We start from the raw sequence: 16,445 nt of genomic DNA on the forward strand, positions 1-16,445 counted from the left end.
TTACAAGATATCTTTGTAAGTTTACCTCAGGCTGACGCGAGTACACCAATATTATACAATTATAGTCACTACAATTATAATAAAAACTAAATTTGGGATTAATGTTGCAAGAACAAATTGCCTGCATGGGAAATGAATAGGCTTTGTGTGGTAAATTACAATTTTCATCTGTTAGGAAATTACAATCTGGTTTTCTTTTTGCTTAAGTGAAAAATAAAATATTGCGTTATTGCTAAAGAAAAAAGAGAACAAGCCGAGTAAAGATATTAAACCTTTCATTAATCCCTGTTCAGTATTTTGTGAAGTTCTCCCCTCAGCCTTTTTCAATTTTAATTATTAAGGCTTGCTTGATACTGAATCTTAAAGTGACATTAACACTAAGATTGAATTCCCTTTGAGATGAGGTTTAGAACATAGAAAAAAGGGTAAAAGGGTAAAAGTGGAATGCTGGATAAAAAAAGCACTATAGCATCCAAAATTGTGCCCAATATATTAATACACTGAATATTACTCCATACACAGTGTAATAGGGGATATAAAATGCTCCATAGCAGTGAGGTTAATCAGTGTCAGTAGCAACAAGTGTGTAGGTGCCTGTATTAAAGTGCATGTATCTATATTAAATAAGGATTTTCTTAGAATAAATACAGTATAAATAAGCATGTGTGTCATAGTGTACAAGGATATTTATTCCAGCACTGAAAAGAATTTGATTGATAAATATTCCTCATAAATGTAGCATTCATATATATCACCTCTGAGCTACACAGTAACATATATATTTTACTATTATATACAGTATATATTATTATATACAGTATAGATAGATAGATAGATATGAATGCAAGAGATGACAGCAGTGATAGGGGTTAGCACGACCAAAGGTCAAAGACAATCAGCCAAAGTATTAATCAAAAAGTGTAAGGTTTGAGAAAAACGTACAGTAGATACAAAAATAATGTGTGAGTTTTTTTTCTAAAACCTTGACTAGTAGGGATTTATTTAAAAAAAAATGTGAAAAACTCAGCAAATAAGAGCTGGCGAGGTTGTATAGAATGCAATGTAAATGTTCTCTAACAATGTTATTCATGTATTTATTTTCCCATTTTACGAAAATTAAAATTTTTTAGCTCCATTGAAAATGAATGAAACAATGTGATGCTCACCAGTGTGTGTCTTTTTTCTGCATAACGCGCAGACTTGACTATTTGGTTAAAGTACTTTTTTCAATAAACTAGAATTCGAGAAAACAAAATACAAGAAGTCCCTTGCTTGCTTTGAACTTGAAGCTTTTTATTACTTTCCAAGCTAGAAAATTGTTATTATGGTGCCTTCCCATGGAGTGGTAACTAACGTATAAATTATAATAAATCCTTTCAACACACATGTCCCACTAAACCTGCTCTTGCTAGCTTTGTTAATTTTAGGTTTCAGTTTTGTCAATAGCAATCACTTTAAGAGCTTACTTACTATAAAACTAATTATACCTCATACCACACACATACACACACATTTCTTTCTATCGGCTAATATCTAATTACCTCCTACAAGGAACATTTTTTCATAGGTTTTCTTGCAAACCACTTTAAAATGAAACATTCAAGTGCCACTTAACTGATGCTCTACTCCAGTAGTATAATTGGCTTTATTACTCTTTTGTATCTGTATGTCTCCTCATCCTTAAAAGCTATAAAACAAACCAGATTCTTTTTCTCTGCCTCTCTCTCTCTCTCTCTCTCTCTCTCTCTCTCTCTCTCTCTCTCTCTCTCTCTATATATATATATATATATATATGGGTGAGTGTGTTAATGTGGCATGTATAAACATATCTTTGTTTTAACGTTTAGCAGGTTAAACTTTTTAATACACATAAAAAGTACTCCTTTGTTTTAAGACTTTTTTTTAGTAAATCTCTGTGTAAATTCTGTTCTGTGTAAATTTCTCTCTCAGGAATGAGATCTCCCCCAAAGTGACTTAATGATGTTTAGGTCAGGAGACGGTGATGGCCACTCCAGAACCTTTACGTTTTATGCTGCAGCTACTGAAAGGTCAGCTTGGTCTTATGTTTCTATTCATTGTGATGTTAGAGAGTCCCTTGCATGCCCCATTTGCAGCTTCCAGTCCGATTTATTTTCCTCCAATACTTTCTGATAATATGCTGCATTCGTCTTGCCATCAGTGGCTTAAAGCTGCGGCCATTAAGTTTAGTTTTTGCTTCATCACTCAATATTTTCAAAAGTCTGTTTGGGTTCTGAGTTAGGAAAATGTCTGAGCACAGCTGTATATATGAAGAGAGACAGTGGACCAATTGCTTGGGTGCTGGTTTAACATGTAAACATATTACCAAAAGTTCTGTACTTGCAGGTCTTAGCATAACAACAACTTTTATTTATTTATTTGTTTATAAATGTACTCAAAAATTAGCTCAAACTTAAAGAAAGTAATTTTAGTGTTGGATAAAAAAATTATAATAAATCAGTTTCCTATTTTGTACACTGATAAATATATCATAAACATGTATTTCAAACCATAAAGTCATTTGCTACTTGCCACTTATTGGTCTCTTTCCTAATAATGTTACTGTATGATCTCTTTTATTTCAATGGACATATACAGAAGTAAAGGCTGCAATTGTGCCTCAGTAAATGTGTAAAATGTTGACATACTTATTTCTTTAACTGCTGCTGTTGCTGTACCATATGCATACACCAACAGTCACACTATAGTCTAGCACCACATCAGCAGGAAAATCACTTTTATCACTCTAGGGGGCTGATTTACTTACCCACGAACGGGTCGAATGGAGTCCGATTGCGTTTTTTTCGTAATGATCGGTACTTTGCGATTTTTTCGTATGTTTTGCGATTTTTTCGGATTCTTTACGAATTTTTCGGATCCAATACAATTTTTGCGTAAAAACGCGAGTTTTCCTATCCATTACGAAAGTTGCGTAAAAAGTTGCGCATTTTGCGTAGCGTTAAAACTTACGCGAAAAGTTGCGCATTTTTCGTAGCGTTAAGTTTTAACGCTACGAAAAATGCGCAACTTTTCGCGTAAGTTTTAACGCTACGCAAAATGCGCAACTTTTTACGCAACTTTCGTAATGGATACGAAAAACTCGCGTTTTTACGCAAAAATCGTATTGGATACGAAAAATTCGTACAGAATCCGAAAAAATCGCAAAACATACGAAAAAGTCACAAAATATTCGTTTTCAAGTCGGAACTTTTCCAATTCGGGTCGGATTCGTGGGTTAGTAAATCAGCCCCTAGGTCTATTAAGCAGAAAAGTACTAATATATATCCATGCATATGCATATTCCTTATAATTGTGGTTGATTCATAGCCTACTGTGATACTTTATTTATATGGTGTTTTATGTTGAAGTATATTGTGATGTCTGCCCACTTGTTTTCTAGTACCAAAAACAAGCAAATAAAAGTCTCTAGGTCACAAATTCCTCCAAAAAACACCCTTTTAAACTGACTGTCACATCTTATATTTCACAAGCCCCTTATGAGTATATTTTTTCTATAACAATAAAAGGCACTTTCTGGCCATAGCTTCCTTTCATTTATTTCACACCCCTTCATGCAACTTTATATCAATTACTACCCAGTGGGCATTTATTTCTCATCCCAATTCAAAAAAAAAACTTGATAACTTAAGTCCTTGACTCCATTTTTCCATTGCATAAGCTAATTACTAGATTTACAGTCTGAAAAGTATTGTAATGGTGCATATTGGAAGATATTTATAACTAAAACAAGCAACGACCACCAACTTTGGTTCATGTTTGCTGCAGATCTAGGAAGAAAGGCCATACAGTACATATATAAACTGCTTTAATGATGCGCACAAAAAATGTTAGATGCACAAAAGAAAAATGTTTACATCACTAAAGACTAAAAGGTAGCCATACACTATAAGATCTGCTCTTTGCCAAACAAGTAGATCTTTCCACCAATATCAGAGTAATACGATCCTTTGGCCCTAGGGCTAATCAATCGAATTACAATGACGGAAATAGGACCTGACAGAGTGAGGACTGCATCAGTGAGTAGATGCAGTCACTGATCGGACAGGAAAATCAAACCCGGGCAATTTTAGTCCAAATATCGGTCGGGTAGGCCTGTCCAGGGTTAAATAAGCTGCTGAATTGGTCTGAAGGACCCAAATCGATATGTCTACCTTAATTCTGGACCTCATGGTAAAAACTGTGGAAATGTTTTTATTCACAACTTGCAGTTGTGCGTGTTTTTGTAAATTTTGGTAAATTCTTACCATCTGACTTAAATCACAATTACTAACATACAAATGGTTAAAAAGCCAGTTATGTTTTATATAACAAGGCACAATTAGTAGCCCTGGTGGTAATACAGGAAATAATTGAGTAAAAAACACCTGTTTCTACATTAATTTATTTTATCATTTTTATTTCTTGTTTCCTAGTTATTGTAACATCTAATTACAACTTTTGCACAATCACCTCTCTGCATTCTTCTGCAGCATGTGTTTCCTTGCTTTTTTTTCGTTTTCATCTTGATTTCTTGCTTTCTATTATTTCTTATACATTAATTGAGCAGTGAATATGCTTGTCATATCTAAGTGCATACTTCCATCCTTTCTATCGTATCTACAGAAGGTGTTTTTTTATATAGTAATTCAGTAATATTTAACACAAATAAGAGGTTTAACTTAAGAAAATAGTCATAATAAAAAATAAGCTCAGACTGTATACAGGTCTCACTCTGTATTACTGAATAATGACATTCTGAATAGAAATAAATGAAACCCCTGCAGTGCTATTCTGTCAGCCTTTGAAAGTAAATAACTTCGCTTCTGACAAGAGAGAGACCATTTTTTCCTTCTCCTGCCATGGTGCATTAATTGAGCTGTGCAGCTATGTTACAGCTAAGATAGAAAAGTGCCTCCTTCTGTAGAAAACATGTTTTTTTTGCATATCATGGGCATCTGTGTACGACTGCATAACTTTTATTGGTTCTTGTGATTTACAGGTAAAAAACTAAGGCTATCAACAATAAATGTAAAATATGATATGATTTCTATATCGAGTCATCTGTCTGGCTACCATTATTTGTATTGCATACATACTAATAATAATATTTACATTTGTAACATTAACAATGTATATTTTCACATACAGTTTGGGAGCACATTTACTGTATTTACATTTGTATTTAATCCGTATTCCATGTGAAGTTTATATGGGCAAAAGTAATAACTTTTGTTTTTATTTCAGCTGTGTATAAATATAAAATAAAATATTGCTCTTTTTAGTTGATATGGCTGTTCAGATGCTGGAACGTTTCAAATTTGAAAAGTCAAAGTGTTTCAGTTTTTTTTTATTCAAAAGAGTTTTCTTCATTAATAAACAAGTGAGCATTCGATATGATCGAGTTTATTTCGATTCAGAAAATCTCTAATTCACAAACTCGAATATTGATTAATAATCCCATAGATGAGCTAAGGGGTTGCTGAAAATTGTATTTTATAACATGAAATGACACAGATCAAAACAGAACATAAAGAAGTATATTTATAGGTAATACTCCCACTGCACTTGGTGCTTACATTTTTTTATTTAGGTCCCACCCCTCGATTTCTACAGTCGGCTATATCCACAGATATTCTGTTTACACTCCAAGTTATCTCATCACCACTGATGTGGAATTTATCAGTAGAAGATAGTAGGTGAAGATAACTTATAGCATTTAAAATTATTAATTGTGGTTAATGCCTACATAAGAGAATGAACACCAATTTTATTAAAAATAAGAACCTGCATATATGTTATACAAGTAAAGTGTCTCTTAGCCAGAAATTGTTTATCCAGAAAGTTCCATGTTATTTTAAAGTGGCCAGTTGGATGGCTGGAATGCTAAAGCATTATTCATCAGGGCAAGGAAAAGAAAAACTATAGGCAGAGAGGGGGTGTTCTTTTTTCCCATAAAAGCGATCAACGCACCAGAGGCCACCCCTATAGATTAGAGGAACAGAGTTTCCATTTAAAGCAGTGTAGGCAGTTTTTCAGAGCCTGGATGAGTTCTGAAATAAGTATAGTATCCATAGATAATGTGATACTAATATCTACAGTTAGTATATGTAGTTTATTTATATGAGTATAGGTCTGTGTGTGCTGGGTTTACTTGGAAGGGTTGAACATGATGGGCTCTGGTCTTTTTTTCAACCCTACGTAACTATGTAACTATATGTAACTATAGTTTCATTTCTAAATAAGAAAACACCAGGTGGCCTACAGCATATAATGCTATAGTTGATCTTTGAAAATCCTAATGCAGGCAATATAGTACACATCAAGGATCTAGGAGTGTATTCAAAATGGAAGATTTTCAAGGGGTCCTCAATCCAATCAAGGTTTTTTTTGCATAATGACAGCAAATGGTTTTCTAAGAAACCTTTAATTATTTGAAACTATCTGTAAATGTAACTGCTAACAGTATTTGTTTATTTTTTTCGATTTTATCAGTGCAACAGCTGTCAGTTCTCCTCTAGCGAAGAGAATGTAACAGTCAGGTACTCATGCAGACAGATACTGCTTTTAAAATACTATTTTATTTTCAAACTTTAAAACTGTTGAAAAATAGTAATTATTAAATACTGGTAAATTACTTAGATTACATTTTATTCCATGCAAAAACTGTTTTTGGGTGCAGGGCCCTTTAAGTTAAGATAATAAATAGTATATAAATTATTATATTATATTATATTATAATATTATTATAGTGACATATTATATATGAACATATACCTCAAATGCTCCTTTCAGCATGTTGTCTTATGTCACAACCCAGGTGCATGGTACAAATGAATAAAAAGAAATACCATGCATACATTTTTTTAGGTCTCATTTACAGGAGACCTTTAATTCTATACAAAATATATCTTTCCATGATAACATGTTGGAAATTGAAAGCCCAACAGTGTCATTTTACTTATATCGTACAAAAAGCAGGAGGCATTTGAGTTAAGGCAATGAAAACAAATTCAATTACTAATATACCATTTAGAAATTAACAAGAAAAGTGTTGCCTAACCCTTAACAACCAGTTTAGATCTAATTTTCAGTCTGCAGGTGTTTAACACAAACATGAAATGATCAAAACACTTAGATACAATGAATTTCCACAGCTGGAGCCCTATTAAATTTCTCCCACCCGCTTAACTCCATAGTCTCTACACACAACGACTCTCCTTTTTGTATAATTACTTTTGCTGCAGTGCCTGGTGAAGGAATGTAATGCAAAAAAAGGCAAATGACTATGTGTGGGTCTAGTCAGAAAGTAAATGAGAGATGTTAGCAATGGAATGGCACAATTTCCTCAGGAGAGTCCAATGCATTAAATACTTCAATTTCAAACTGATAAATCAATTTCACCAATGCCTTGAAAAGACTGCAAGACCTTGGGGATCTTTTCATATGGAAGGCTCAGCTTCAGTTCTCGCTAATGTCATTATGGCTCTTAATGCAAAGTGATATACTCTGCAGTGAAAAAGCCATTATCACATTTTTTTTCTTCTTCACCTTAAAAGCCTGCATGACTTTTGCATGGCTTCAAACAAGAGAATTATAGTACAAATGCTATTCTTCAGACATTGGATGGAAAACACAAATCTTTCAGTGCATATAAACACAGTGCGGATATATAGATAAGAAAAAATATGTATGTATTTGTCAGGAATCAGATTGTATTAACATCCATTTTTCCATGAAAGCTATTTACATTGTAATTAAAAAACATAATAATAATTAAGCATTATTGCATTACTGCTAGTATTAGGAATAACACCATGTATTGTGCATTTGTATTTATAGGGCATTTATTGACACCAGTCTGCTATTCTTAAGATGTTTTCATAAATTCTCTGTGTTTGCAACATGCAAAAGAAAGAAAAGTAAAAAATATACTTGACACATTTGAACAATTGGCAGTTACAAATATTCATGACAATACCCTTTTTTCTGAGATTACCAACTGCTTAGCAGTGCATTTCCGCTTAGGTGTCTGAGGAGGTGTGTTTCCCTGCAAACACTGCATACAATGTTCTAAGCCAATCATAGCACCATATTATCATAGCCCTGTGCACTACTATTTTATTAATGTAGGATATGATGTCAAGGTAGAATCAGTTTACTTCCTATCCCAACCCTCCCCTGTTTTTTGCATATTTGTGAGTTTCTCTTCTTTATGTTCTTATATTATCTATTAATAAACGAATGTGGATATTTTCCTGTATACAATATTATACAATATTAACGTGAGAGTCTGCATTGTAATATTTCAGGTTAAATGAATGTCAAATGCTTGATCCAGGAAATGTTTCTGATCACCATTGGGGTCAGGAAAGAATTTTTTCCCTCTTGGGACATAATTGCCACTGGCTTCAGGTTGGGTTTTTTGCCTTCCTTTTGTATCAAAAGAGTAGATATATGATAATGTATTTCAAGTTTTATTTGTCACAGCAGCAGTAGGACCTTTATATATAGATCTCACAGACTAACAAAAACATCGTATTTGAAGTAGAATCTTACCCCCTATTTAGGTGGGTCCAGGTGCTCATGCCCCAGACCATCAGCTTGGGGAGTCATGCAGAATCATACTAGAAGAAACAGGCAGGCACATCTGGGATCCCTTTTGCGTCGCTCAGTTTGTTCAAAAAAGCAGCTTGTATGTTAATAAAAGTATCAAAAATTTTTTATTTATTCCATAAAAATAACAACTGCAACAGCCTTACGCGTTTCGTACCTACCAGGGTACTTAATCATATAGCCTATGATTAAGTACCCTGGTAGGTACGAAACGCGTAAGGCTGTTGCAGTTGTTATTTTTATGGAATAAATAAAAATTTTTTGATACTTTTATTAACATACAAGCTGCTTTTTTGAACAAACTGAGCGACGCAAAAGGGATCCCAGATGTGCCTGCCTGTTTCTTCTAGTATGATTCAGCAGTAGGACCTTGCCATAGTACTGCACAGGAAATTTTAGAAGAGGGAGAAAGGAGGCTCTCTCCTGTGACCGCAAGGTAGATTGATTGATACAGACACTACTACTGCTTGTGCTAGGTGACAGCCTGCTTGGATTTCCTATCATCAAGACACTGCAGATTCAGGACCTTCTCTCATGAACTTCAATCATTTTGGGAGATGCAGCTCCTGCTGGTAGCAGAGTTTGGGGCCATCATCTCTGTAGGTAGAGGCAGTCTAATACTCAGTGGTGGATATAATGAAATAGTGTTGATCTCAAGTCTTCAGTAAGGAACAGCAGAGCATAGTAGTGATCTCTTATGGAATTCAGGCTTTGAATATTGCGTTGGGGTGGCCATTTTACCCATTTCTGACTTCCGGTGTTTCATTTAGGTATGTAACAATGGGGTTCAGAGGGATGGTTGAAAGCAAAGGTTCAATTGAAGAGTCCTCTTGTCATAGCAAAAGATATATTTAAAGGGCATTCACAGGCCTAGAGACTGTACCTGTTTACACAAAGTCTATTCAAGAAAAGGAATTTTAAATAATTATTTTAAGTAATACATGTATAGGACCTGTTATACAAAATACTCAGGACCTGACATTTTCCGGGGTTTTTTTTCCATAATTTGTATATTCATACCTTAAGCCTTCTAAAAATAATTCAAACCCAGCCCAATAAGATTGTTTTGCCTCCGATACGGATTAATTATATCTTAGTTAGCATTAAGTAGAAGGTACTGTTTTATTATAAGAGAGAAAAAGAAAATAATTTTAAAAAATGTGGATGATTTTCTTAAAATGGACTTTATGGGAGAATTCATTTTTCTGGATAACAGGTTTCTGGATAATGGTTCCCCTACTTATATATACAAAATCAAGGTTCCATGAAAAATGATCTATGGCTTGTGTCATACACATTGGGATTTGTGTGTAAATGTGAGGTACCATAGTCTACTCCAGTTCTGCATTATTCAAGAGCCAACAAGTAAGATAAACAGATGGTGAATGTGAGAGGTTTTTTTTTTTACTCTGACAAAGACTGACATTTCTCATGTATTGTAGCAATAATCATACATACAGAGAAAGTATAATCAGCTACAAAAATTATATGTATGTGGGCATGTTGTGTACATTTTAGTCCATCATGAGATTCTAGAAAATGAAGGTTTAATTGAGATCAGTGATGCAGATCCAGGTCCTCTATTTTCAAAATTTCCATATGATAGAATTTACATGACTGCGTGAGATTGTGTTAAATTACCACCTCCTGGGTTTATATGACCCACATATTTTGCATGTTCTTTGTATAACTTGCATATGTTGTTTTAATGTTGTTTTATAATTTTCTGCTTACTAGCACCTGCAGGCAACATTTATCATGTGGTGTCTTATAAAATCTCCCACATAAGCCTGTATCTTTCTAAAAATACTACACTGAGGAACATTGTTACCGGTAATGTGATTTTTTTTTTCAATTAGAGCTTGAATGAACATTTTTGTTGTACTGCTTAACATTGCTTCTTAAAACTTACTATTATACAGTAATCGATTGTACAGTTCCTCTTATTGCTAGACAACTTTGGTGAGACCCTGCTACTGACTTGGTACAATACAATGTGTAAAAGGCAATAATTATTTACTAAATAGCCTTCATTTCAAACACTGAGATTTGTGTTTTTAAATGAATGTGCTCTGTTTGAGATATTGGCTTTTAAACATTTCTTCATCTATAAAAGAAAAAACTTATCTGGTGCAATGCAATAACAACATTGCTACTTCACTGCTTCCCTTAGGCAACTGACCCAAGCAGCTGATACCAAGATTTGCAAGTACAGCATTTTATAAATGCCAATACTCTGTGCTGTATGTTCTTAAGACTAACCAGCTTCAGCCACTCTGAATTCTACACTTTAGGTTATTTCTATTTGAATTTATAATGTAATAAAAATAAATAAATCCAAATAGTTAAAGTTAACAGCGACTGTGCTTCAGTGAAATTGGTCCCACTTGTCAGATCACTTTTTCTTATAATTTATCAATTCATATCATTCAATTCAGTATTAAGTTTTTATTATTAATGTAAGTAATTGTTAACTTTTGTCAAGGTCATAAATGAATGTAAAATCACAATATTGTTCTGTATATAAATAGTGTAAATGTCTACTATTGTTTCAAATATGCAAACTGATTAAATGTAAAAAATAACATAATGTTACAAAAACCTGTTTTATTGCGATGTGAACATTAATATACTAACTAATCAATGTGTATCATACTGCATCAACATTATTGTTTCAAATCTTTTTTGTGAACGTAAAATGTGTTGCAATTGCACAGGATATAGACAGTGGATGTTTAAATGTAAACAAAACATTAAAGTAAGATAATGAGTGCTAGCTGATATGCATTCTAAAGAGAATTTTTCAAAAGAAGGCTTTGTTTGGAGTTTCAGTGCTTTAATTAGACTTTGGGGCAGGTGTACAGTAGTAAATAAAGTTAGCAAAGAAAACAAAAGCAATACAAAGAATAAAGGGGGAAATGCTGCATAGAACTGACGTGTCTCTTTTTTGCATTTGATTTGTTGATTATTGTTTTCACCTCATTAAGGCAAAGCAACAAAGTCAAAGTGATCATTAATTAGATGTTGCACCATTTGTTGTTTGTTAACCCTTCTTACTGATGTTGTTTGTTTTTTCTTTTTTTTGATGACTGTTTTGTGGGTTAAGATGATTTTTATTGGGCTCTGAAGTGGCACTTAATAAGAAAGCAAAGAGGAGCGACAAGTGCTCTCAAGCAGGTATTATAGATGTGGCATTCTACTAAAAGGAATATTGGTCTGAAAAATAAAGCAGCACTTTTTTTTTTTTAAGAAAAATTTTAGCTTTCTTCTTTGTATTTGTTTATGGCGTGACTCCAATGCAGGGCCGACTCTTTAAAAGTGCATTCTACTACATTTCAAACAAGTTAATGCAGAGTCTGTATTTGCTTTGTAAAGACTCTGGCAGAATATTTTGTACTTTAAAAAGGCATGTAACAATGCAAGCACACTTTTTCTTTTTTATGCTTAGCAGTAAAATAAATACAATTATATACATAAATGCTTTCTGTGGCTTTACACATCTATAAGGGTAAGGTTTTTTGCTCTTGCTGGCATATAAAGTAAGACATTTTGCATTCAAATAAATACATTTATGGTCAAAAAGGAAGGAATTTGTAAATCTTGTATTTTTCTGCATACTGAAGATGTTCACAAATCTGAAACCTTGGGCAGCATTGCAATAAGAAGTTATGTCTGAACATTCATCATTTATTTATGTAACATAGTAAAATGAAGAGGAAAAATCATAAAAAGTAAGGGAAGAGGACACACAAATGTACGCACACACTTATTTATGTGTGCACACACATATACACACACATTCACAAACGGGGTGAATTAGTCAATTTAATGCCAATAGGGTTATGTTGTGTATGTAAGGAAAGATATAACTTATCTGTTCATGAAAGGGAAGTCTGCCATAATACTCATGAATGAGTTTATGTATTTGCAGACAACACTTTTAACCAATTTAATGTCAGAAAGTCTTAATTTTCAATTCTTCTCATTATATTAGAAAAAGCATTATTTTACACCTTTTGTATCTTAAGCAAGCAGCACTTTTGGCTTATCTCTTAGATCACATAACCCTATCGCCAGCTTTCAGAGAGAATACTTTATAAATGTTTTTAAGCATTATAAAGAGTATCTGATTCATGTACTAACATATAAATTATAAATGATACAGATTAAATAAATGTCAGCAAAAAAACATACATATATAAGGCAGCAAACTCCAAATACAACTGTATTGAAATTAATCCATTCTACTGTATTTAGGTTTTAGCCATTAACCTTGGTGTAAATCTTAACTGAAGACCAGTATTAAGCTATTTATTGCTGCAGATAGAACAGAATAATTTGTATAGCTGCAAATGTTCTTTAATGTAGTCTTTCTCTGCCTACAAGTATTCATACTGACCTCTCACCTGGAAATACACTCTCAAGAAACAAACAATGACAAAATAGTTGCCTAATGTGCAGATTATGACTAAGCAAAGCATATGAATAGCTAGATTATATAGAAAAGCATAGCATGCACAAATCTAAACTGCCGCCTAATAAAAACATTTCAGGATGAGCTCTGGAGTGGATTAAACCAGTGAAAGATTTATTCTGAAAGTAAAGGACAGGCAGCTATTAGGAAGGAGGTAATTAAAAAGACAGTCTATAAAAGTTGATGTATTCAGCATTTATCAAATGCAAATTTGGATTCTGAATGCAAACACATGAACACCCTCCTCTTTACCCAAAAGCATTCTTATAATCTCTATACACACATACATCCTTTAGCATGCATATATTAGAACATATTAAGCCTCACAGAAATCTGTATAGTTCAAGGCAGAAGGTTATTGTCCTTTTTTGTGCTTTTTTAAGTGCAGAAAGTCCAAGCTACTGTATGCCAAGACACCAGGAAACTATTAAACCAATCTTTTAGTATTCAGTATATTATAGGTGCTGCAGTGCTATATAAATAAGAACATTACAATCTTCCTTTTCTTCATCCCTGAAGTTATTAAAACAATTAGTACTGCAATTTTATATACCAGTTAGTGCAGCTGGATTATAAACACATTAGTAAAGTGTAATCCTATAGCCTTTGTAAAAAAGCAAGTACATGTGACAACATTAAGATGCAAAAGCTGCTTGTGATTAAATTAAGCACAGTTTGGAACAATATATTTTACTAATGTATATTTTATATAAATGTGCAGTAACAGGGATACAGAGATACAGGGAAATACTCCTTACAGTTGGTGATAAAGCTGGTTATACAGATGTACACATGTGAAGAAAGAAAAGAACATAGCACACCTGTATGCATTTGTGAGTATTATACACATACTATACAGTATATGCCTGTGAACTGCATTATGTGCTGTACTATATTACTTATACCAGACTGCACATTAACCTACACACAGACACACATACATGCATACACACACGTGCATGCACAAACATATATGCACATTCATATGCGCACATTTATAAGCACATAAAAATATGCTGAAATGATAAATATATGACTGCATATTTGATTTTGTATGCATATAAACAATATCAAAGGTTTCCCAAACCCCATTAGTATGAGATGTGCAATGTAGTACACTATGTAAGTAATTTATAATTTATACTAATATGTGCAGTTTTCAGTAGACAAAGATTACCATTGTAAAGACTTAAGTCACAGGTGAAAAAATGAACACGGACAAGATTAGAAAATAGACACCCTCTCCCTGATTAACTCTATGACATTTCTACAATGGTACAAGAGAGCATGGAGCAGAATGGCATACTTTTTACAGTTAATTCTTTCAGACAGCTGCACTGAAAACGAGACACATAATATGCTGGTTTAAAGTGAGCTGTGCTAAATTACCCTAAATCCAGCACAAATTTTAAAGGAAAAACCATTCACTTTTTATTGGGTTAACACACATAATAAACAGCTTTCGCATGAACAATAGGATACATTTACGTGCTATTAAAAAGCATTATTGACTTGTCATAAAAAAGAAAGAAAGAAAATCCTCAAAACTGCAGCACTAAGCAAACAGTTCATCATGACTGCAGCATAGTGCCCAAAAATATAACTGCAGAATACACACTGCTGACAAAATATTGCCTAACTTAATTATTAAGCTAGTACCAATAATTGGTAAAAACCCAACATATTGTTTTCTTTATATTACGACATGTAACAGAAGGAATAGCTTTCTGATAGCAGCATAAATGCAGAAATATCTAGATGGTATTTTAGCCTCATAACCTAAGACATCCAGGCATCTATATTGAACAAACCTCTGCTAGTTTGCTTTCCTCCCCCACCCCCATTCACCACAGATACACATCCAGTAAGGACTAGAAAAAAAGCATGTCATTTTTGGAATAGCAAAAGAAGAAGTGCTGTCACAGTTGTTATAAAGCATGCAATATATTGTTTTTAGAAGTTCAAAGATTAAAAATAGGGACTGTAGCTATACAGTAAGAGCCATGCAAAGTAAAACTTACCTGCTGCAAGTACATAAAAGTCAAGGCACAAGAGAGCTGTGGACACATGCCCACATTTGGCAGTGCCACGCAAGTTGCACCCGTCAGAGGATGCTGCATGGTGTTGCTCTGGAGTCGGCGTAGAACAAGTGAAGGGGCTAGCATGCAAGCACGTTTGTCCTGTCTTGTCAGCAGGTTTTCAATGTTTTTTTTCTTTTCTCTTTCTTTTTTAAAAGCTGCGTTTTTTAAGTTTAAATAATCCTTTTCCTTTTTTTGCTTTCCTAGTGCTGAAAATCTCTGTTCATTTGTCAGCTAAGGCAACTAGGCAAATTAAAACTGAAACCGCTTAAACTGGATAGAAGAGAAAAAAAAGAAGGATTTAACCAAAGCCTGCAGCCTAATGAAGAGTCAGTGTAACTTCCTCAATGACAGTGAAGCGCTGGAGCTCAGCGTCTCCCAACAGGAGCTTGCTGACTAGCAGAGAGATTGACTCACTGAAGCTCAGTCGGCTGGTGCTGATGCTGCACGCCTTCTCATTTGTCAAATGGGTCCTAGGGCAGAGGCTTTACCACTCACCAAAATTCAAATACTGCATTTTTAAAATCCCCAGGGAGGGTGGAGAGAAACGGAGAGAGATCGAGTCAGCTAGTGAGAAAAAGGAGCAAGGCAAAGAGAGCAAGCTACTGAATGAGAAAGCTGCAGTAGAGATAAACGTGAGATCTAAGCAATTAATGTAGTTGCTCAGCTGGGACCAAGTGTCTGTTATAATTTCTTATGCATTGCTGCTGGTCAGCTGACGCAACGTGGAATATATATATTCTCAGTTTTATGTTTACACTGATCAGCCACACAGAGGCATTAAACAGCTCTGCAGCTATCTATTGGCAGCTATGCACCAGAATGATTTTTTATTACATCTGTATTACACTCTGCATGCAGACTGCTTTTTACTTAGATTTATTATGAGGTCTTTTTGATATGGGTGTCAAATTGCTTAGCATTCATCTAATGATTAGGAGCCCCCACCTTTTAAGACACATAATGGCTTTGTAACACTTTCAACTGTATTATAATTTAAATTTGTGTTGTACTAAGCTTATTAAAAGAGATAACTATATCAGGCTCCATTTTTAAATTACATTTTCTTTTTATTATTTAATATCTACTTTTTTACATGCATGGAATAGACTTCCCTTTTCAAATTAGGATTCTTCTTGCAGATTTTGCTTTTGTTTCATTGAGTAATAATCATTCATTAGTTGATCAAATTACCCTTTTGAAATAAAGCAGAAAGTTACTATTTAGGATTTTAAGATATCATAATGCAAATATTTATATAT

The 16,445-nt window shown here is 33.8% G+C and overlaps 1 protein-coding gene across 2 annotated transcripts in view; it reads right to left on the reverse strand.

Annotated features, from left to right (window-relative positions):
• The window catches only part of rbfox1 (RNA binding fox-1 homolog 1), a 362,503-nt gene extending 346,642 nt beyond the window's left edge, over window positions 1-15,861 (reverse strand). The window contains exon 1 of one of the 2 annotated variants that reach the window (XM_002940457.5): window positions 15,127-15,859. In XM_002940457.5, coding sequence (XP_002940503.2) covers window positions 15,127-15,270 — 144 coding nt within the window. In that variant the 5' untranslated portion in view covers window positions 15,271-15,859. Of the gene's footprint in view, window positions 1-15,126 lie in introns of both variants that reach the window. The other variant, XM_012971417.3, reaches the window with a different exon arrangement.
• Window positions 15,862-16,445: the final 584 nt, after the last annotated feature.

Source organism: Xenopus tropicalis, chromosome 9, assembly GCF_000004195.4.
Source record: "Xenopus tropicalis strain Nigerian chromosome 9, UCB_Xtro_10.0, whole genome shotgun sequence".
In the NCBI taxonomy this organism is placed as follows: domain Eukaryota; kingdom Metazoa; phylum Chordata; class Amphibia; order Anura; family Pipidae; genus Xenopus; species Xenopus tropicalis.